Source organism: Epithele typhae (genome assembly GCF_022376455.1).
Source record: "Epithele typhae strain CBS 203.58 chromosome Unknown BXZ73scaffold_6, whole genome shotgun sequence".
Taxonomy (NCBI): Eukaryota; Fungi; Basidiomycota; class Agaricomycetes; order Polyporales; family Epitheliaceae; genus Epithele; species Epithele typhae.
In genome coordinates, this window is record NW_025954197.1 from 909,502 (window position 1) to 931,296 (window position 21,795).

General features: G+C 59.5%; 8 protein-coding genes across 8 annotated transcripts; 5 read left to right on the forward strand and 3 right to left on the reverse strand.

Moving 5' to 3' along the window:
* Positions 1 to 65: 65 nt before the first annotated feature.
* On the forward strand, positions 66 to 439 carry BXZ73DRAFT_41473 (uncharacterized protein; the record flags this gene model as incomplete). The annotated part of the gene is made up of 3 exons (XM_048018778.1): positions 66 to 128; positions 194 to 290; positions 348 to 439. 3 exons carry the CDS (start codon positions 66 to 68, stop codon positions 437 to 439), a joined length of 252 nt encoding a protein of 83 aa, XP_047881318.1.
* A 4,367-nt stretch (positions 440 to 4,806) lies between these two features.
* BXZ73DRAFT_88232 (acetyl-CoA synthetase-like protein) lies at positions 4,807 to 6,556 on the forward strand (the record flags this gene model as incomplete). Its single annotated transcript, XM_048024875.1, has 3 exons — positions 4,807 to 5,033; positions 5,084 to 5,503; positions 5,557 to 6,556. The coding sequence occupies 3 exons, from the start codon at positions 4,807 to 4,809 to the stop codon at positions 6,554 to 6,556; spliced, it is 1,647 nt and encodes a 548-aa protein (XP_047881319.1).
* A 1,374-nt stretch (positions 6,557 to 7,930) lies between these two features.
* Positions 7,931 to 8,188, reverse strand: BXZ73DRAFT_3553 (uncharacterized protein; the record flags this gene model as incomplete). The annotated part of the gene is made up of 1 exon (XM_048017868.1): positions 7,931 to 8,188. A coding segment is annotated over one exon (258 nt), but the record flags the coding sequence as incomplete, so codon positions are not given.
* Positions 8,189 to 9,532: 1,344 nt separating this feature from the next.
* Positions 9,533 to 11,961, forward strand: BXZ73DRAFT_41633 (cytochrome P450; the record flags this gene model as incomplete). The annotated part of the gene is made up of 14 exons (XM_048018806.1): positions 9,533 to 9,665; positions 9,727 to 9,824; positions 9,884 to 9,975; positions 10,041 to 10,084; positions 10,152 to 10,249; positions 10,312 to 10,484; positions 10,549 to 10,799; positions 10,861 to 10,927; positions 10,989 to 11,183; positions 11,248 to 11,277; positions 11,331 to 11,591; positions 11,621 to 11,653; positions 11,720 to 11,748; positions 11,810 to 11,961. The coding sequence occupies 14 exons, from the start codon at positions 9,533 to 9,535 to the stop codon at positions 11,959 to 11,961; spliced, it is 1,656 nt and encodes a 551-aa protein (XP_047881321.1).
* Positions 11,962 to 13,180: 1,219 nt separating this feature from the next.
* BXZ73DRAFT_98227 (cytochrome P450) lies at positions 13,181 to 15,519 on the forward strand (the record flags this gene model as incomplete). The annotated part of the gene is made up of 13 exons (XM_048027632.1): positions 13,181 to 13,304; positions 13,359 to 13,456; positions 13,512 to 13,603; positions 13,655 to 13,698; positions 13,771 to 13,868; positions 13,922 to 14,100; positions 14,154 to 14,410; positions 14,476 to 14,542; positions 14,606 to 14,803; positions 14,867 to 15,130; positions 15,190 to 15,222; positions 15,278 to 15,306; positions 15,362 to 15,519. 13 exons carry the CDS (start codon positions 13,181 to 13,183, stop codon positions 15,517 to 15,519), a joined length of 1,641 nt encoding a protein of 546 aa, XP_047881322.1.
* Positions 15,520 to 15,827: 308 nt separating this feature from the next.
* On the reverse strand, positions 15,828 to 16,681 carry BXZ73DRAFT_75019 (uncharacterized protein; the record flags this gene model as incomplete). The annotated part of the gene is made up of 5 exons (XM_048022139.1): positions 15,828 to 16,108; positions 16,176 to 16,305; positions 16,370 to 16,408; positions 16,471 to 16,577; positions 16,636 to 16,681. 5 exons carry the CDS (start codon positions 16,679 to 16,681, stop codon positions 15,828 to 15,830), a joined length of 603 nt encoding a protein of 200 aa, XP_047881323.1.
* Positions 16,682 to 17,501: 820 nt separating this feature from the next.
* On the reverse strand, positions 17,502 to 18,491 carry BXZ73DRAFT_41383 (Pcmt1-prov protein; the record flags this gene model as incomplete). The annotated part of the gene is made up of 6 exons (XM_048018761.1): positions 17,502 to 17,552; positions 17,605 to 17,798; positions 17,864 to 18,134; positions 18,185 to 18,224; positions 18,285 to 18,352; positions 18,402 to 18,491. The coding sequence occupies 6 exons, from the start codon at positions 18,489 to 18,491 to the stop codon at positions 17,502 to 17,504; spliced, it is 714 nt and encodes a 237-aa protein (XP_047881324.1).
* Positions 18,492 to 18,961: 470 nt separating this feature from the next.
* BXZ73DRAFT_41621 (cytochrome P450) lies at positions 18,962 to 21,455 on the forward strand (the record flags this gene model as incomplete). Its single annotated transcript, XM_048018804.1, has 14 exons — positions 18,962 to 19,097; positions 19,168 to 19,265; positions 19,336 to 19,427; positions 19,477 to 19,520; positions 19,571 to 19,659; positions 19,733 to 19,905; positions 19,969 to 20,219; positions 20,282 to 20,348; positions 20,421 to 20,624; positions 20,697 to 20,726; positions 20,816 to 21,049; positions 21,119 to 21,151; positions 21,217 to 21,245; positions 21,304 to 21,455. 14 exons carry the CDS (start codon positions 18,962 to 18,964, stop codon positions 21,453 to 21,455), a joined length of 1,632 nt encoding a protein of 543 aa, XP_047881325.1.
* Positions 21,456 to 21,795: the final 340 nt, after the last annotated feature.

A 21,795-nucleotide genomic window follows, 5' to 3' on the forward strand; every position in this document is an offset into this window, starting at 1 on the left:
CGACTCGCCTCTTGCACACACCTCGTTCTCACTACAATCACCGCGCATTCCTCCACATCGAAACCATGGCTGTTTCCGGCATAGGAGGTACCAGCGGCGTTCACACGAGGGGCAACGGACGTGTTCTTGTGAGTCTGTTCGCGACGTTTGGCTGCGCCCGTCCGCAACACGCGGACGCGGTTGTCCTGCCAAGGCCATGTCTGCCGTAGTAGGCATCGTCGGGACGCTCGGGTACATGTTCGTCGCTGGAAAGCAGACGAAGAAGGAAGAGGGCCCGGCGTCGATGTACAGTGCGTGATCCTCACCTCTCCTGTCCGCACCTTGTATTGATGGTGGATGGGGCACAGGCCAAACCCAGGGCTTGAGCCCAGAAACGAACGACGTACGCAGTAACTCCGCGCAGGTCCGCGAGATCGTACAGGGCCAGCGCAAGCCGTGAGGTGCGATGCGCATCGAGCGCGCTGAGTCAGGGCGCGCACAAGAGAACGAATACTATGTATTACCATCAAAACACCTGTATCATAGGATCGAAGGCAATTACTACACCTGAAATATTCTCTACGCGGCGCGCGCAAGTCCTCGAGCGCGCTTCGCCTCGTCCGATCTGGACTCGGGAGCGCACACCGACCGCACCGCTAGACCTCAAGGCCTCAGGGCTCAGTACTCCCACCCCCTCGCGTACACGTCAACATGCAGTCGCTGTCGTTCTCCCCCCATCGCCCCGCACCGAGAGCAACGATAGGCCCACTGCCTCTCTCGCCGTCGACTTGAGAACACAGGCGCGCACCGGGGAGGCCGACCCCGGATCGGAGCGGACGGTCTTGGCCCCCCTCGGAGTCGGCGCATCACCGTGCGGGCTGTCTGCCGAGGGCACGAGGGCATGCGCAGAGTAGGAGGCCTGGAGCCCTCCGACCCGTCCGGCTCGGCCAGTCTCAGCATGAGGCGATGGACGGCAGACGCGGCCAGCAGCGGCCCGCGGGCGGCCCAGCGCCCGAACAACTCCCAAGCCCGCGCCCGAACGACATCGGGAACTCGCTTCGACGGCAGTCCGGGTCTTGTTCGAAGCTCTGCGCACTGCAGACGTATTTGACGTCCTTGTCAGTGCCAGAGTCCTCGAGAAGTACGGAGATCCGGCTCGCAGCGAATCGGCCGACGACCACCTAGGCGCGTGCCAACAAGGTTGGCCGAAGGCGAACGTTTGACAGGCCGGTCGGATTGGGGTCGGAGTGCGTTGGCCCGCGTGGATTTGGTGGCGGCTCGTAGGGTTTGCGTGCGCGTGGTGCACGGCGAGGTACAGGAACGGGCTGTGTCGGTGTGGAACGGCGGCGGACCTCTGCGGTCTAGAATGGGGATGGCGGCGATCGCTGGAGAGAGGTAGAGTTTCTTCGGGATAGTCGGCCGCGCGTGTTCTGCAGGATGGGTGAACTGAGTTTCATCTCTGGATAGGAGGGAGAGCAAGAAGTGGCAGGCGTGCAAGTGCTGGATATCCGAGGTCGAAAGAACTACGACAAAGAGCCGTGCGCAGGAACGGGTTCGTCAACTTTCACGTGCGATACCGCAAATCGGGCGGCTGATCGACTTTTCGCCCCCACTAGACACCGGTGGCTCACCAGGCTGTACGGGTTGAACGTTGAAGGAGGTGGCACAGTCTTGTTGGCCACCGCCGCCAAACATCGGCATCGCGCGTCGACCGATTGTACACCTGTGGTCGACACAGCAGCACTAACAAAAGGAGGCAATCAGTGACTGGAGGGACGACGACATCAGGGATGAATGTTGTTCGCAGAGACCGTTCCATCCACCGTTCGTGCGCAAACGAGGTACCGCATCAGGTGACGACGTCTATGTTGGATGGCCCCTATGCGACTTGCCTTATCGAGAGGTGCTGGCTGTCCCGAACGGCGCAAACGATCTCGGGACGGCACCGCCCGCATAACTTGTATGCTCGTGTGTGTCGTCTGCCCGATCCCAGCTGCTCATCGGGCTCCGCAGTGAGCGGGATCCGAGCACTCACCATTCTGCCCAGAACGCCGCCCAGTTCCTTCTTCGGTACAGGGAGGACCCATAAGGCCAACAAGAATAGACGCCTGTGTATTCCTTGTCCTGGCCGCACAATCTAATAATCCTGCGCGTGAGGCAATGGCTCGTCAACGTTAAGAGCGCTCAGGTGCGGAACAGAGAGTCTAAAGGCCCCGGCGTGCGCCCCGTTCCGCCCGTCGCAGCATCGCCTCCCACCGGTCTGAAGCACGGTCCAGGGCCGCGTGGAGATCTCGCACCGACACACGAAACACTCACCCGATAAATGACCCCGCGCTAGCCTCCATGTATATGAATTTTGGCGTTCCCCGATCGCCGCGTCCAGTGGCGAGCTCGCGGGCTTTCGGCGCGCATCGCGGAGTTTAGGTTCGTGCCCGGCCGTCCGCGGGCGTCGCCAACAGGGTTCGTGCTGCCGCCGTGCCACGGTGCTGCGATCCCACCAGCGTGATGCCCGCATGCTGATGTTGTCGCAGCGTGGAGTCTGCAAAGGCGGCGAGCGAGTCGCGACGAACAGAGATAGCCCGCCACGATCACCGCGGGTGGCCCGCGAGGGTGGGGGCGGTGTGTGGCCCGCGATTTGCCTTGTTCTCTCCCGTCCACCTTCTCGAAGCCCGCGGACACCGACCGCCGAACTGGTGAACGCGCGCGCGGGAGCGACCGTGGCGCGGGCGCGCGGCCCTTGTGTGCCGCGCAGTTTGAGCTGGGTGGGAAGTGCGGCGGGGACGCGCGCAGCGTGCCTGGGTTCTCTGCGGGCTTGATCGGGTGGGTTGGCGTTTGCTCTGCGCCGCCCCGCGTCCGTCGTCCGCGCCGCAGGTATGTGGACGGCTTCGTAAGCCTGGAGGGGTCACAAGGGAGTCGGCTGCGCGCGCGACGCTCGAGCGAACAGAACTCGGAGGGTTTGAAACTCTGCGCCAGCGATGCACCAGGCTGAGAGGGTAGTAAAAGCCCCGTCCGTGACGACATTGCGCGAAGAAGCGAGCGCCGAGCGATCAACGAAAACTTTCGACGCGCCCCTGCAACACTCGTGCCAGCCTGCGCGCGGCACTCTCCGGGCGTCAGGCGTCCAAGCCTGTACGCGCGATTCTCGAGAACCCGCCGAGTCTTGAGTGGAGCGTGCCTTCGTGAGTGGATTGGACACTCCACGGCGGCGGGGCCGATCGAGGTTCGAACGCAGGCGGGTGCGGTGCCGGGAGGCGTAAGTAGGGGAAGGCCACCGTGGGCCGCTTGATAGGACTGCGCGCGTCGTCCGGGGGTTGTGGCGAGGGGTGAGATCTGAGAGGGTGATCACGCGAGTTCGTGTGCGCCTTTCGCCGCCGCACATAGCGCGCTGTTGTGTCCGTAGTGTTTCGCGCAGCCCCCAGGGCGACGACTCCGAGTTAACGGCCGCGGCCTCAATTAAGCGGCCGGAGAACAGCACAGATTGGAGAACGAGCAATGCTCCGTGGAAACACAAAACAAGGCAGAAAGATGGGTGCGGGGCGGCGCGAGCATGCTTGCTTGCTTGGGCGCGGTGCGGTGCCCAGAGGCGAGAGCTGGCGTGACGAGCGGTTGCGGTCATCATCGCAGAAAACGTAGCTGAAGCACTTCCTCTCACCCGGGGGTTGCGCGTCCGGACAGCGCAATGGAGAGGTGCCGTACCCACGGTCTATCGCGTAGATTGAGGGTGCCTTGACGGCGAGTGGGCGGGGAGAGAGGAGGAGAAGGCAGTGCATGCGCCATCCGACGCGGGCGGGTCGACGGCACGGAGTCTCACGCAGCCAGGCGCTGGCCACGTCGACCGGTACGATGGCTTCGACCTTGTGTATTTGGCTTTGATCACAGCGGACTGCTGGTGGGCCACATCAGCTGAGTCACCTCTATGTTCTGAACTTTGTGACTCATTGACGCTTCGCAGGAGCTGCATCATCGACGACTGGGAAGACTGGCTTGTCAGCACTGCTTCGCCGCACCGTCAACTTTGCATATTGCGCTTGAAGGTTTGCCTCGAGGCAGTCTGAGTTCACCGGTCCTTCAGGGACTTTCCACGCCGAAAATACGGACATGTTCCCAGAGAGGCTGACAGCCCGTCCTACCTTGCTATTGTATCCAACCGCCTGCGACAACTCGAGTATCTGCCAAGCTCGACGTCCGCATGTACACCGACGCATGTTCCGCACACGCTTCAGGAACTATCCAGGCATGGAGGCGCACTGGATAGACCAGCATGGGTGGGGCGCAATCTGCCAGGCGCAACCTGCCAGGCGCAGAATGGGTCCGCTCCCGCCACCGGGGAGGGGGAAGCTCGGTGCCGTCCGTGCGCTCCCCGACCCTCCCTCGTGTCGGTCCTCCGTCCGGAGGCCCATCGGGATCTCCGGGCGGTGACCGTGTCGAGGCGCCTCCTCCGCTGGGCCCATCGATCAAGCCCGCGGGGCGCGAAATGGCAGATGTCGGGCTCGCGCTGTTGCCGCAACTGAATCTTGTGCGCCTCCGCCTGGATTGCTCGCGCGCGCACTGGCACCCGACGGGACAGCATCGCGAACTGCCCCGCGCACTCTCCCGCGCGCGCGCAGGCCGGTATAAAGCCTCTGACTAGGATGCCCTGTCCTCCTCATCCATCCACACCATCCACCGCCTCCGGTCCCGGCGCAGCGTCCTCGTTCCTGTCCTATCCTATAGGATTTTTAATTGCTTCGGCTACCCTAGTCACATCCTTTCCTCGGTTCTCCGCTTTTTAATCCTCGCCTTTCGCTCTTCGCCCAGCCCTCCCTTTTCTGTCCATCTCTACCAGCAATGCCTGCCCAGCTCAAGACTCACCTCCACGCGCTCGCCGAGGCCGTGTCCTCCCACTCCGACCTTCCTATCTACAAGCTTCCCGCGTACGACAGCGAGGACGTGCTCCGTGCCTGGACCCCGATCTCCTTCGCGCAGTTCCAGGCGGACGTGAACCACTTTGCCGCCCATCTCGCGCGCAAGCTCTCCGCGGACGGCGTCCCGTCGCGGTCCGTCGTTGGCCTCTGGTGAGTCCGCCGCTACGTGCTTAGTGCGCGCACTGCTGACTGCTCGGCAGGTCCAATGGGATGTCCTACGTCGACATCCTCTACATCTACTCGCTCGCCCGCGCGGGCTTCGTGCCCCAGCTGTTCTCGCTCCGGTTGCCGAACCCGGACGTGATCTACGAACTCCTCGCAAAGGCGGGCGGGAAGGCGATGGTGTACGAGCCCGAGCTCGAGCCTATGCTGGCGACGTGCCCCGTCCCCTCTTACCGCGCGGACGACCTCCGCGACGCCCCAGTCGACCTCGCCTCCCTCCCTCCGCTCTACGAACCCGCGTCCGCGGACGAGATCGCGATGATCTTCCACACGTCCGGCTCGACATCGGGCCGGCCGAAGCTCCTCCCGTGCGACTACAAGTGGCTCGACGCGATGGTGCACAAGTCCGCGTGGGTGAGCCCCCCGCTGCGCGCTCCGCAGGACGTGACGGTCGCGATGTAAGTACCCTGCCCCCTTCCCTCCCGCGAACCGACGCTGACAGACACCATAGGGGCAGCATGTGCCACATCGGGCAGACGTTCATGTTCCTCGCGACGTTCCAGCACGGCGGGTGCACGCTCCAGCCGCGCGCCGTCACCTTCTCCTCCGCCGAGCTCGCGCACATGATCGCCGTCGGCGGGCTCTCGCGCCTGAACCAGTTCCCCGCGTTCTTCGCGGTGCACGTCCGCGCCGCGCGCGGCGACGACGCGAAGCTGCTCGCCCTCCTCCAGACGCTCGACGAGATCCTGTACTCGGGCCAGCCGATGCCGCTCGAGGACGAGGGCTGGGCGTACGCGCAGGACCTCCCCCTCCGCAACCTGTTCGGGAGCACCGAGTGCGGCGCGATGCTGCTCTCCGTGCGCGGCGGCGGGCGCCCGACGCCCGTGCTCCGCCCCGTCGAAGGCACGCACTACGCCTTCCTCCCCATCCCGGACGCGCCCGAGCTCGAGGAGGAAGCGGACTCGTCCGAGTCCGGGTACGCGAACGCGAACGCGCAGCTGCTCGAGCTCGTCGTCCTCGCCTCCTCCCCCGACTGCCCGCACGCGTCCATGCGCGCCGCGGACGGCCACTTCCACACCGGCGACCTCTTCCTCGAGGCCGCGCCCGGCGCGTACGTCTCCCGCGGCCGGAACGACGACTGGATCAAGACGCAGAACGCGCTCCGGTGCGACACGCGCGCGGTCGAGGACAACGCGCGCGCGCAGTGCGCGGACCTCATCGCGACGTGCGTCGCCGTCGGCAACGGGCGCCCGAGCCCCGCGCTCTTCGTCGAGGCCGCCGCGGGCGCGCTCGCGCGGTGCCGCGGGGACGAGGCGCGGCTGCGGCGCGAGGTCGTGCGCCGGACGCGCGCGTTCCACCAGACGCGGTACCTGCACGAGCGCATCGCGGACGCGCGGTTCGTCGTCGTCGTGCCCGAGGGCACGCTGCCGCGCACGGCGACGAAGGGGAACGTGCGGCGGCGGGCGGTGGAGGAGATGTTCAAGGCGGAGCTCGACGCGATGTTCGCATGAGGGGACATACGCGTGCAAAACGAGCCGTCCGACTCACTCGCGGCTCTGGGTTTCCGTTTCTTGGAGACTCCCTGTGCATACACACTACTTTGTTCACCCCTTACCCTATTATTATCTTAATGTCTCCCCTCTTGCGCTCTTGTGCACCTGTATCACGGCATTTGTAGCATAGTATTGTCGCTCTAGACTAAATCATCATTGTTTCGTATTCAAATCACTTTGGAGAAGTCTCCCCGGTCATAGCAGTATTCTGCAAGTGAATAAAGGACCGTGGCGGGGAGATGAGATCCAATGGCATAAGCCCACGCCGCTCGGCATGACGTCATACCACAACTCCGGCGCTGGGATCCTCAGAATATGCAGACCTTGCACGAACCGGAAGACCGTCGACTGCACAAGTGGACGGATGGGTTACGCTGTACTGGTACGCCGGTTTCTTTGCCACCGCTCCCGCTTCAGAAGTCGACGAAGTAATGGTCGCCCTCCTCGATATCCTCGTCCGAAATGTGCTCCTCCCGTTCCTCCTCCCTTCCACCGTACCACCTCTCTTTCGCATCCCAGCAGCCGCCGCGTCCCTCGATACGCTCCAGCCAATCTCCCAGCGGATTCTCGATAGAATACACAAGGTGTTTCCCGCTCTTTATCATTTTCGGCAACATCAGCATGAACCGACATGGAGTGTCGCCATGGAGTTGGACATCTCTGCGGAGCCTGACCAGATGGCCCTTCAAGGTGTCGTATGAGCGTTTTGCTGTAAGTATTCCTCTCGGGTGGGGACATCCTTGCATGACGAGCACTTGCAGATTTTCGAGGACTGGTAGCCCTGGCTCCGCACCCTCGCTGTCCGGCGCTACGGTGGAACAGCGCCTTCAGAGGAGAAGACGAATAGCACGCGAGGCGCCTACCTAGCATGTTTCGAGCGGAGGCTGCGATGTACTCCCCGTCGCTTCCGTAGCCCACCCAGTCGAAACGGACGTGGGTGAGCTTCGGGGCCCGTGTGGCCCATCCATGGAGGTTTTGCGAGGAGGAGACCCGGGTGAGATGGAGATGTGTCAGCCTCGGAAATTTGGGTAGGTCCGAGCAGTCAACCTTGTCCCAGTCGAGGGGCAGACCACCCCGTCGCACGGATGGGAGCGGAGCGAATTCGTAGTCACCGTCGGTGACGGAGAGTTCCTCGAGGAGGGGTAATTCGAGGTCCCGGGATATATGGAAACCTGGCAGCGATAGAAAAAAATCTGAGGAGTGGGCCAGGACGCTCATAAATGGTAGGGTTGCGAGCGAGAGCGTCCGGAGATCGGCGGCCGCCAGGTTCAATAGGCAGATGACCGAGTCTGTCACGTGTCTAGCTTGTTCTCTATCGTTGAGTATTATTCCTGATTCGATGTGGAGGTGGCGAATGCGAGGCCGCTCGGAGCCGACCTCTCGGGAAATCTCGGCCTGGAAGGATCGAACGAAAATCTCGGGCCGAAGAAGGTTCGTCACTATGTTCAGCTTGACGGAGAAGAAGCGACAAGGACGCGCGACCTCTCGAAAGTGCTTGCAAACGAGTGACAGAGAGCATCCGGTGAATCCTCCATCCGTACAGGCGAGGGTGAATATGTTTCTGAGAAGTTCGACAGGCATCTGTTGAATCCGACCTCCGATCTAAGTATGTGATCAGATCAAGACATGCAGGACACTCATATCGTTCTACCTCGGCCTGATCGTCGGAGATGATGTTGACGGGTGAGGGTGCGCAATTCGTCTGTGTATATGTATACAATCAGAAGTCATACCTGACGCATTAAAGATGCTGCTCACCATAGCGGAAGCTTTAGGAAATCGAAAGGGCGTGCAATGTGATGATGGTCACTGTAAGCCGCCGTGGGGATGCCGCCGCAGCCCACCAAGTCCACTCTGAGTTCAAACCTAAATCTCATAAACGCCCAGCGAATATCCTCGGTACTACGCGCTGTTCGTGTCGGAGTCCGGGCGAGAAACCGCTTTCCAGCTGTGTTGTTTCGCTTGAGCTCCGTCCACTGACGGTATGAAATCAGGATCAATGCAGTGCGTTGAGTTATTGTGATAAGGCGAACCCACTTTTGTCCGCGCAAATAGCCCTGGACGTCGCAGCTCAACGATGACATTGACACTGCGTTCAATGACAGTATACCAGGACAAAAACAATATGCCACCAAATTGTGAGTCTTTGGACAGCTACTGAGAGGAACAAGATGCTTGGTGGTCGCTGGGTCGAACTTGTGATCGGCCAAAATCCAAATCACAAACAATAAAATCGACATTGGCGCTCGGGAGAGTTAGTAGCCGGGTCCCGGGAAAAGCGAAGCGCTGGTCCCTGGGAATCTTCGACAGGACAATCACCGACTTGTCGGGAATTCCTTGAACTGGCCTCCATGCGCACACTCAGCCTGTGCGTTCCCGCCGGACTGAACGTGAAGACTTCCACATGCTCAAAAGTAATGACAGCCGAGTTGGGGTCCCCTGAACCCGAATGGGTCTTTGTTCCTGTTGAACAGTAGTAAGCGAAGTTTTCTCCGAGCGCTGGCACCACGGGCAGTCTGACGAGTGCATCGTACATAAGTACTTGCCACCCCCATAGTGAAGTTCGAAGCGAAAAGGAACTACTTTGAGGTTTGCATCTCCCCTGCTTAGTGAAACTGCCGGATTGAAAGTTCGTTGCGAACAGGTTCGAAGGAGTGTGTTATTCGTGCTGAAGGGACTGGGTCAATCTTGTGCACGACCGTCATTCCCGAGGGCGCGGAGTGCGAGCTTGTCAAGCCAGGGCACTTCGACTCCCACGCTACTCTCGAATCCAATGCGGGCCGTGGCCACCGGCAACGCATCGTCTCAGCCGATACTACACTCCCCCCGCCTTCGCCGGAGTCGGGGGCGCAGCGACCATCATACATATACACTCGATTTATGAACCCCCGTTGTTCCAACTCCTACCACTCGCTCGCTCGTCGCTCATTCGACATGATTGGATCGCTACTACAGGCTCTTTTCGTCTGCGGCACGGCATTCGTGCTGTGGAAGTATTTCCGCCAGCACGTCATCAAGACCGACCTTGACAAGCTTAACGGCCCGCCTCCCGAGTCGTTCCTCCTCGGTAAGTGTTCATTTGCTCAAGGGCATCTTAGAATCACCCAGCAACTGCTCATGTTCCACAGGAAACTTGAGGCAACTCAGAGCCAAGCAAGAGTGGGACTTCCACCTCGACATCGGGAAGAAGTATGGTCGAGTCGCTCGCCTACATGGCTTTCTTGGTGTTCGTGACCCTCTCATCATACTTGGAGTAAAACTGACCTAGGTTGCTTATCCGCACAGTCTAATCTTCTCTACGTGCACGACCCGAAGGCCATGCACCACATCGCTGTCAAAGAGCCGTATATCTTTGAAGAGACCGAGTGGTTCCTCAGGTAAGCCACTTATTAGGAAGCCAGTAATCGGTCCTTCCGATCCACCAATGTGCTTTCTCCCGCAGTGCGACGAAGCGTCAATTCGGAATGGGCTTGTTTTCCTCCGTCGGTACGTACACGTGGCTCGGTCAACTTCGGGCAGAATGTGATCTCTGACGTTAACTCGGTGCTCGTAGGCGACCACCACCGTAAGCAGCGGAAGATGCTCAATCCCGTCTTCTCAGTCGCCCATCTCCGGGAAATGATGCCGAATTTCTACAAGGTCGTCCATAGTGTGATTTTCGGTCATGATTTACCCCACGTACTATATCAGAACTGACATGTTTTCTATCGCAGCTCAGGGAGGCCATCGAGATGCGTACGAAGGACGGCTCCGCCGAAGTCGACATGGTGATGTGGATGGGCCGAACTGCACTCGAACTCGTGGGGCAGGCCGGGCTCGGCTACTCCTTCGACCCGCTAACAGAGGACAAGGCCGACCCCCTCGGAGAGGCGGTCAAGAACCTTGTGTATGTCTCCGTGTCGTGGATCCATTCTCATGATCTCTTTTGCGCGATGCTCACCCCACCCAAGGCCCGCCGCCGCAGGCTTAGGCGCGCTCGCAACATTGCTCCCGCTCGTCGAGAAGATTGTCCCAGAGCCGCTTATGGTCCCGCTCGGGAAGCTGGTCCCGATCCCGGCATTGCACCGGATGATGCGAGACACGCGCACGATCAAGGACAAGTCACTCGAGATCTTCGAGGCGAAGAAGGCCGCCCTCGCAAAGGGTGATGAGGAGATGAAGCTCCAGATCGGCGAGGGTCACGACATCATGAGCGTCCTTCGTGCGTCATTTCTGCGTCCACGGTGTCGGAATTCGTCTGTGACTAATTCGCGACGTCGTAGTCAAGGCGAACATGGCCTCCGCGGAGGCGGACAGGCTCCCTGACGATGAACTCGTCGCGCAGATAGGGTGGGTTCCGCGGTCAGTATACTTTCTGGAGTTCGTTTGACGATGGCTTTCCGCACGACAGCGTGCTTGTCTTCGCTGCTATGGACACGACCTCGAACGCTCTGTCGCTCACACTCTGGCGCCTCGCGCAGAACAAAGACGTCCAGGCGCGAGTCCGGCAGGAGATCCTCGACGCACAGAACGGAAGCGACATCGGTTACGACGATCTCATCTCTCTACCCCTCCTCGACGCGGTATGCCGCGAGACCCTCCGTCTGTACGTCCGCTGTTTATCTCCAGAGAACGATCCGAAGTTCACGATGATCAATCTGTTCGCGCAGCCACCCGCCCGCCCCTCTGCGATTCCGAGAGTCAGTGCCACTTTCTTATTACATGCTTCTCGGGCTAATGCTATTGTGCACAGAGCCCGCAAGGACGCGATGTTACCTCTCTCAAAACCTGTTCGCACCGTTGACGGCAAGGAGATCCACGAGATCCTTGTCCCCAAGGGCACGAACGTGTACGTTTGCATCGGCGCGTCGAACACGGACAAGGACTTGTGGGGCCCGGACGCGGAGGAGTGGAAGCCGCAGAGGTGGCTCGCGCCGCTCCCAGGCGAGGTAACCGATGCGCGCATCCCGGGTGTGTACGCGAACTCTTTCGTTCTCAGACGTAGGCTCCGGGTGTGCATACTGATGCGGCTTGGGTACGTAGGATGACGTTCTGGGCAGGCGCTCGCGCGTGCATGTACGTCTTGGCCCTCCTGGTTCCCGACCGTGCTTACACTGATCCGACGCTTTCACAACTTTACAGCGGCTTCAAGTTCTCTCAACTCGAAATGAGTACGTGTAGAATTGCATTTGAACGGTCTCTCCTCATGCTCACATGTTTGCTCGTCCGCAGAGGTCGTCCTCGCTGTGCTCCTGTCGACGTTCGAGTTCGACCTGTCCGACAAGCAGGTGTACTGGAACGTCGCGCCCGTCGTGTACCCGTCGGTCCTCCCCTCTGGCCTAGACCCGGCGATGCCGATGAAAGTGACGCTGCTTAAGAAGTAGATGTTGTGAAGTTCATCGGAGGTCTACTAGGCAAATAAAGTCACAACGACGGCTACTGTACACCAACTAATGAGACAAATATGGCGTGATAGAAAATCGTCCTACAAGTTGGGATTGGTCCAGAATGACGTACGCCGTGCTTACCTTGCCACGCGACCGCGGGCGGGCGGGCGGGCGGGAGTGGTCGACCGCAAGTACTCGGGAAGTTTAACAAGTAGTGGCGGTATCAGGACATCAATCAACCCGAAGTGGCACGACCGGTGTATGGAGCTTGCATGTTCTTCTCAGGTGTTGAAATGGGGAGAGTTCAGGCTGAAGCGGACTTATGTAAATTATTCAGTGGTGGCTGAGTCGAACCCACGATCGGCCGGAAAATCGCGTGTACTCTCCGATATCGCCGATCAAAAATCGGAACTCCGGGCGGCGTGACCCGCGAGTCGGCGACCGTACGTCGAGACGGCGATTGGCAAGAACTCTGTCCTGCAAGTATCTTCACTGCTCCCAGCCCTTCTGCATATTGCGCAATATCCTCTGTCCTGATACTGCCTACTATTGGTCGACTCGGGGTCACTGCCGTGCCCGCACGACCAGCTTCACCTGCCAGCTACGATTTTCAAATCCAAGCGACTCGACGTCAAATAGACCGAAAGTCTTGCTGTCATTTCCCGAACGTCTCCAGCTCGCGATCGCCGACCGGGAACGCCTATCGGGGTAGGAGGCAGCCCTGCTGATTCGATGTTGCGTTTTTGGTAATGAGAAGCGCGTCACTCTATACACTCCGCTCACAGGGATTCTATACGGAGTTGACATTTCGCACAGAATTGTGGCACTTCTTTGATGAGAACGTACAATGCAATGACGTTACGGGCCGGCACAGGTGGACAACTACACACGCGCGATTACGGTCTGCAGTCCGCTTTTGACAGGTTTGTGTAACCGTCATCCCTTAACTCCACGGCACTGGGGGACCCACCTTTCTGGTATTGGTTTTTTTGGGTAATTATTCCTTACTTCTCTCGGGAGAGTCGGCTCCCGTGTGGTCAACGACGCGGACGTCATTTACTACGACGTGACCCAGTTATGGTTTGTACGACGTGTCGACCGCCCGTATGGAACATTCTCGGCGCCGACAGCATGCTTATAAGATCGGTGAGAGCTTCCCGAGTATTCACCACACCACCCGCCAGATCTCAGACTTTCTGCTACAAGCCCGACAGCGATGCTCGCCGTTGCCGTTGCCGTTGTCGCCTCTTGGTTCATTTGGACATATTTCCGCCAGATTTTCACGCGGTCTCCGCTCGATAGAATTCCGGGGCCTGCGTTGAAGGACTCGTTCCAATACGGTGCGTTTATCCCGTATTATTTTCTCTGAAATACTTATGTGATTCCTCCCCAAGGCCACCTCAAGCGATTGCTCGCCCCAGATGGTTGGGGGTTCCTTGAGTACCTGACCGACTCCTATCCGGGTATTGCTAAGCTTGCGGGACCTTTCGGCGTACGTACTCGTGCTCGCTTATGCTCGTGCATTCTCCCTGAAGCAAAGAATGCAGCACCGATCACTCTATGTGTTCGATCCTCTGGCTCTTCACAACATCATCGTGAAGGAACAGAATATTTTCGAAGAAAATGACTTCTTTTTCACGTAGGTCGTCGCAGTCCTTCCCCATGCTGAGGCTCACGCAGTCTATATCAGGTTGAACAACATGCTCTTCGGTCCTGGTCTCCTTTCTACCAACGGTACGCGGTCCCATACTATCGCTCTGCGGCATATTCTGGACCTACTCAACGTGTCATTGTCTGTCAACTCAGGGGACAAGCACAAGAAACAGCGTAAGCTACTGAACCCAGTGTTCTCCATCGCCCATATGCGCCGCATGATCCCAATCTTCAACAAGGTCACACACCAGGTATGTCCGATCTGTTCAACACCCCCACTTGCTGATGGTCTTCTGTGTCACAGCTCGTACAGGCTCTCGAAGCGCGCGTCGACGTGAAGGCCAGCAGTACCGAGATTGATGTAGTGCAGTGGATGGGTCGTACCGCTCTCGAGCTCATCGGCCAAGCCGGACTGGGAGTCAGCTTCGACCCACTTGTCGCCGACAAAGCCGACGAACTGGCCGAGACGATAAAGGAGTTCCAGTGCGTCTCATTCTCATCTTTAAATACTTGAAGTTCAGCTGATCCGCGTATAGACCCGCCATGAGCGATCTCGCCTTCGTCCACCGCTTGCTCATTGAGATTCCGGGTTTTGCCAAGATGAGCCGGGACTGGATACGTCGCGTGTGCCGATTGATCCCACTGCCCGCGGCTCACAAGGTGAACCTTTTCACCGATAGGCTGGAACAAAGCTCCCTGGACATCTGGCGGGCGAAAAAGGCCGCATTGGCTCGTGGGGATGACGCGATGGCTCGGGAGGTTGGAGAAGGCAAGGACCTCATGAGCATTCTGCGTACGTACTGCTATCGCACGAATTCACCCCTGAGAGTACTGACCCTCCCTCTGACGCACGGACAGTCCGGGAGAACATGGGAGCGAAGGAAGAAGACAAGCTGCCCGAGGAGGACCTCATCGCCCAGATGAAGTACGTCCAGAATTCGCACAGTCCCATCCCCATCAGCGCTGACCGGGAGACCACGACTGGCAGCACGTTCACCTTCGCCGCCATGGACACCACGTCCAACGCGCTCTCTCTGACACTCACCCGCCTCTCCGAGAACCCGGACGTCCAGCAGAAGCTCCGCGAGGAGATCCTCGAAGCCCTCGACGACCGCCAGGACCTCGACTACGACGAGCTCAACAAGCTTCCGTTCCTCGACGCCGTCTGCCGCGAGACCCTCCGCCTGTGAGTCCCCCCGCGCCGGCAGAGTCGTCCTCGCTCCGCGCGGCTGACCCGGTTCTCTCGCAGGCACGCGCCGGTACCGCTCCTCTTCCGCGTGAACCGCGAGGACGCCGTCCTCCCGATCTCGCGGCCGATCCAGTGCACAGACGGGACCGAGGTGCGGGAGATCCCCGTGCCGAAGGGCACGGCGGTCATACTCGGGCTGTGGTCCTCGAACCGCAACAAGGCGCTCTGGGGCGAGGACGCGGCGGAGTGGAAGCCGGAGCGCTGGCTCGCGCCGCTCCCGGAGACCATAGTGGACGCGAAGGTCCCGGGGGTATACTCGAACTTGTGAGCCTCGATTGTTGCACAGCGCGTGCGCCAGGGAGTAGCTGACGGAGGCCGTTTAGGATGACGTTCAACGGTGGCGGACGCTCGTGCATGTGAGGCCCTTGACTCTTTGCTGTGTATTCGGTGTAGGTGCTGACGCCTTTACAGTGGCTTCAAGTTCTCTCAGCTGGAAATGAGTGCGTCCTCGCCGTGTGTACCTACCGCTGATTCGGAGCTGACTTTTTCTTGTAGAGGTCGTACTGTGCCTCCTCCTCTCCAAGTTTACCTTTGCGCCCTCGGACAAGCGCATCACCTGGAACCTCGCCGGTGTGGTGTTCCCGACCGTCGCTGGAGGCGGCTCTCATCCGTCCATGCCGATGAAGCTCGCGCGCTACAAGCCTCGCGCGTGAGCCTCTGGAGCATAGCCAGAACCGTGGTTGTTTCTGAAGAACCGGTTTCCGCGAGAATCATATCCAAGTATCCCGTTGTATTACATCACAAATATGCGAGATTGTGGGCCTTTTCAACCTCACGTTCGCTTGATGCAACCGTGAGATCTTGGTGCATGCACACAGATGACGATGACGCCAATTAATAGATGGTTAAAACGCCCATAAGACCATTGAACAAATGAACCATCTAACAGAGCCTGTCATACCGCTACTGGCCCGCGGGGCAAGCGTGGAATCGCACTATCCACCCTTCGTGAACAGCGACATCAGAGCAGCGCGGCGAGGGCGGCACCCACAGCACCACCAACCGCGGCCATGTTGACGAAAAGACTCGCCGCGGCGCCGGTACCCGTCTTGGGGGTCCCAGTAGGAGTCGTAGCGCCGGGCGACGTCGTGCGACCGGGAGACGTAGTGCCGGGCGACGTAGTGCCACCGGGAAACGTGGGGCCACCAGGAGCCGTGGGGCCAGCTGGAGACGTCGTGCCTGGAAGCATGAGCGAAAGCGACGCCAAGGTGATATCTGCCTGCGCGCAGGCTGTCTCATAATCTGCATAGAGAAGAGGAGTTCAGAACGGGAGGCACAGAAGCAAGCGACCCATAGGCGGCTGACGCACCTGCGAGCATCTTCTGGCCTTCGTCGAGCGCCATCTGGTCTGGGACGAAGCCGAGGATACACTCGTAGCAGGCAAAGGAGCCCTTGTTCCGTGCGTCGGTGCAAAGGCAGGCAGCATCGGTGGAAGCGCACTGAAAATTCCGCCGCCGGGACAGTTAGTCGCAGGAGAAGGGCATCGCAGAGGCACACACTCACGCCGCTGGGGTCGGTAAGGATTTTGCAGTCAGATGTGCACTGCATGGAAGAATAGAAACGAGTGAGCGGGTTCTGAACGCAGGTTCCTGTAGCATCCTTACAGCGGCTGGAATGTTGCCAGAAATGTCCGACGAGTTGGTGGCCCTGCGAACGATGTCGAGGAAACCATGGGGCGCTCCCGCAGAAGAGAGGACCGAGGAAGCAGCGGCTGGGGGAATGTTCAACGATGGCTATAAGCGTGTTGACATTGACAACGGCGGGCGAACCTTGGCTGGCAATGAAAGCAAAAAGAGAGAGAGCGGATGCGTACATCGTTTGCCAAGATATTGAAGTGGAGAAAAAAGTCAGAGACGAAGACGCGGAGACGAAAGAAAAGCCAAGTGATGCTAGTTCGAGCTGAGATCCTGCGGTTTATATTATAGGGGATGAGTGCAACGACTTATCAAAGGAGTCCACGCCGTACGACCACATCACATCAGAAATGTCGCCGCGATACCACAGCGGTTTTGAGGCCCTGCCATCGATCAGTCCGATGTGGGACCGGTATACCAAGCTTGCACAGGTGGTTCCTGCGACAGCGACAGCGACTAATACGAGCCATGAGTGCGTGCAGTGCCATGATGTGGAGTTGAAGTAGGACATGGTGACACTGACCGCCGCATATCCCTGTCCGGTGAGCCTCTGTTGTCAGCATAATGCCAATCGGGTGAAATATATACTGCTACGCTTTGGCCAAGTGTTGATGCAGGATCAGGAAGGTCAGTACTTGTAATAGAATTTGGGAATCAAATAGGTTGCTTAACTTCGGCGTTCGGCGTGTGGAGGCCGCAAGCCTTGGAACGAAGCGCTGTTGATCAGCCCTTCTGACACGACTGAGGCAAACCGGCTGGGACCGGGATTTTCGAAAACGCTTGGCCGGCGGCAACCGCACCCGAGGACGTACGCAGGAGTACCCATGAAGACTGAAAACAAGCCTATAGCCTGGACCTGGCGGCTGCTCGCAGTCAGTGCCGCCGGGGTTGAATAGTTGGAATTCGTCGTCGCCCCCGTTTTCCATGAAAGCGGAATTCGTATATCCCCAGGAACTGTCACACGTACAGAACACCGTACTATCTTACACCTGCGAATCAGTTCAATACCTCATCGAAGCAATCTGCTTCTCCCTGTCAGTCAATGGCACATACTAGTGTAGCACATTAGTGAGGCGTTGTGCGACAAATGGGACGAGGACGCACCCCCACATCGAGCACTGCCTTCTCTGTAACTCGCCCTTCCGCGTCTTTGTCGATTTGCATGATCTGCTGCTTCTCAGTTCCAACCGGGATGAACATCCGCCCAGGCGCCGCCAACTGCTCTATGAGGGCATCGGGCACCGTCGGTGCAGCAGCCCCAACGTGGATGGCATCGTATGGACCATCTTCAGGTACGCCTGCGAGAAAGGTACCCCGGTGAATCATACAAACTGGAATGAAAGCAAAAAGCAAGTTAACCAACCTTTGCGCCCGTCCCCGGCAATGACCCTGATATGCCCTTGGTCGACCTCCCGTCCGAGCCCGTCCCGGCGAAGGTTGTCGACTGACCAGGAAACAAGCTCATCAATGTGATCGATGGCAACGACCTTGGCCGTGAATTCTGAGCCCGCGTGGCCATCGTCTGCGAGGAGCTGCCAAAGCACGGCGCAGAGGTAGCCCGAGCCCGAGCCAACGTCGAGCACGCGCGCGTTCGAGTGAAGGTAAGGAAGGAGATGTTCCGCCGCATAGGCATGCTGTGCGAGCAGTGAGAGACTTGGGGCGAGAGGGTCCGTGGCCCGCGTACCATGTGCGGGGCGGAGATCGTTGCGCCGTGACCAATGAGTCTAGATGGAGGTCATCGTCGCCATACCATGAGTTGCTCAAGGGCCGCGTGAAGTACGTACTGGGGAGAATCTTGGTAGGCGGCGGAAGGGTTACGGACGTACTTCGACCGATCGACCTTGGTCATCGCCTGGGGAGCTTCAACGGTGAGATTGTGATGGTCTCTCAAACATACCCACCGCGAACACTCGGTCAGATTTGATGATCTCGCTCTTTCTCATGTTGAGAAGAAGTTCGGTGTTCGTCGACCCCGTGCATCTCCAAGCCATAGCTGCAATTCCTCTCCACAGCGTGGGTAAGGAGGGTTAGTTAACCTGGCTCAAGATGGAGGGCGGAGACAAGAGAGTCCTGTTCAGACGCCCGTGGGGTCATCGTGATTTCGGGTCGCCGAGCCACAGACGCCCACAACGATTTTAAGTCCCTAAAGGCTAACGCTGACAAACTGATCTGCTTTCACTCCTGACCCAGTTTGCTGCGCGATTCCGTGCCTCGCAAGAACGAGATTCGGGACACAGTCATCATTCTGATGCTCTAAAACTTCTGATGCGGCATCAACGCTGTCCAGGTGCATACAAATCGTGCTGGTAGCTCAACAAACCCTTCGGCGACTTATCGTTTCGGCCCGCGTCGCTTCTTGATGATGCCGCAGGTCAGCATATGCTAATCATCAGGTCCTGTATTATAAGAACCCACCCTGTCGATAAACCTCCAGTTTCTCCTCTGGCTCTCCACCGTCATCATGGACGTCTCCCTCACTCAAGCAGTGCTGGCAGGCGGTGCATCATTGGTACTCTGGACGCTCGTCCGCCGTCTTACGGCTCCTAAGAGCGACCTGGACAACATTCCCGGCCCACCTTCGCCTTCGTTCCTCATAGGTGACTTCCGCGACTCGCTCGATGTCCTGGTCCGCGTCGCTGACCACGGGCGCTCTTTCAATCTCATCAGGAAACACCGCGCAAGTGAGAAGCAGAGTGGGCTGGGATTTCCATCGCGAACTGGCAGAAAAGTACGGGACGGTCGCTCAGTTAAAGGGTTTGTTCGGGGTTTGTCGCGATTCACTTTCTTGTTGACGCTTGCGCTGACTTCATGGCTTCACCTACGACTTTTTCATAGAAAAAGACCTTGTATGTCCATGACCCAAAAGCAATTTATCACATTGCTGTGAAGGACCTCGACATCTGGGAAGAAGCAAACTACTTCACGAGGTTGGAAAGAGCAAATCCCGCGTTTGATGTGACTAACAGCTTGCTTTAGGACCACATATCGGAACTTCGGCCCTGGCTTGTTCTCAACACACGGTAAGTTCTCAACGCAGAAAGAGTCGCTAGTGTTGAAACCATACGTATAGGCGAGCACCACCGCAAGCAGCGTAAGATCCTCAATCCAGCCTTCTCCGTCACCCACCTGCGCGAGATGCTGCCTATCTTCTACGACGTTGTCTACAAGGCACGTCGAAACCGGTCCCTGCCCCTCCCGCGCTCTCGCACCTGACCTCGCCCGGACCCCATAGCTCCGCCAGGCGATCGAGATGCGCATGGAAGACGGCGAGGCGGAAGTGAACATGGTCGGCTGGATGGGCCGCACCGCGCTCGAGCTCGTCGGCCAGGCCGGGCTCGGGTACTCCTTCGACCCGCTCATCGAGGACAGCACCGACCCGTTCGCCGAGGCGCTGAAGGGCCTCATGTGGGTCCCACCTCTCCTCCTTCTCCTGCACCCGACGACGGCTGACGACGCACCTGGACGCAGGCCGTGCCTCTCCGAGCTCATCCCTTGGCCGCTCTTCTTCCCGCTCGCGGAGAAGCTTGTGCCTGAGAGCTGGCTGCGCCCGATCGCGGACATGTTGCCGTGGCCGGCGCTGCACCGGCTCTGCCACTACACGGACGTGATGCACGAGAAGTCGCTCGAGATCATCGCGAACAAGCGGCGCGCGATCGGCGCGGGCGACGACGCGCTCAAGCGGGAGGTCGGCGAGGGCAAGGACATCATCAGCCTCCTGTGTGAGTCCGCGCGCTTGTCCCGGGACACCAGGCTGACGACTCGGGACGGGCCGCGCTCGCAGTGAAGGCGAACATGGCGTCCGCGGAGGAAGACAGGTTGCCGGACGCGGAGCTCGTCGCGCAGGTCTCGTGCGTGGCCCCCCTCCCCTCCCTTCGCTCCCTCTGACACTGGAGCGAGCGCGCTGACGCCGCCGTGAGCAGGGTGCTGAGCTTCGCGGCGATGGACACGACCTCGAACGCGCTCTCGCGCACGCTCTGGTGCCTCGCGCTCCACCCGGACTGGCAGGACAAGGTCCGCGCGGAGCTCCTGCAGGCCAAGGCGCAGGCGGGCGGCGCCGACCTCGACTTCGACACGCTCACCGCCCTCCCGCTCCTCGACGCCGTGTGCCGCGAGACGCTGCGTCTGTGAGCCCCCCGCCTCGCCCCGCCTCCGCGCGCCCGTCCCGCTCACCCACTCATCCACCTCCCCGCGTGCAGCTACGTCCCCGCCCCGTTCCGGTTCCGCGAGTGCGTATCTTCCTCCCTCCCTCCCTCCCTCCCTCCCTCCCTCCCCCTGCCCGTCCGTCTCGTCTCATCTGACCGCACGCCCCGCGCAGGGCGCGCGAGGCGACGGTGCTCCCGCTGCACACGCCCGTGCGCGGCCGCGACGGGCGCACGATGTACGAGCTCGTCGTCCCCAAGGACACGCCCGCGTTCGTGAGCATCGAGGCGGCGAACACGAGCCCCGCGCTCTGGGGCCCCGACGCGCACGCGTGGCGGCCCGCGCGCTGGCTCGCGCCGCTCCCCGCGAGCGTCGCGGACGCGAAGATCCCGGGGCTGTACAGCAACCTGTGAGTACTTGAGTGCCCGTGCATGGGCAGCCGGTGACGTGGCTGGCTGACGGGGAAGGCACTGTGCAGGATGACGTTCTGGGCGGGGGGCCGGGGGTGCATGTGAGTACCTGAGTCCTGCTGTGTGCCAACGCGGTTTCTGACGGGGTCAACGCGGTACGACGCAGAGGCTTCAAGTTCTCCCAGGTCGAGATGAGTGCGTGTTCCGTCTCGTCTTGTCCTTGTCGGGTTGGACGCTGACGGGGGTTCCGTAGAGGTCGTGCTCGCGGTGCTGCTCTCCACCTTCGTCTTCGAGCTCTCCGACACGCCCGTCCATTGGAACCTTGCCGCAATCGTCTACCCGTCGACCGAGCTTGGCGGTGTCAAGCCCGAGATGCCGATGAAGGTCCGGTTATTGAAGCACTAGGTGGTGAGGATCAGTTACATGGCCTGGGCTGTGTTTGCATGTGTTAAATATGCGGGTTGAGAGACCGAACGCTTGGAGACTGGTAGGGAAGGAACGATGAGAACCCGCAGATACCTTCTTCGTCGACTAGGCGGGGCTTTAACTAGTTCCAGTTCCTCCACTGGCGAGGAAATCGTCGGGGCCTATGGCATCGGCAAGCGCAATTGCAGTATGGGGAATCCATTCGAGGTACCATAGGTAGATGACAAACAAAGAAAAACATGACTAGCGATCATACAATACAAGGACATACCAGACACTCCACAACACGTGAACCAGAGATACAACGATGTCCGCCCAA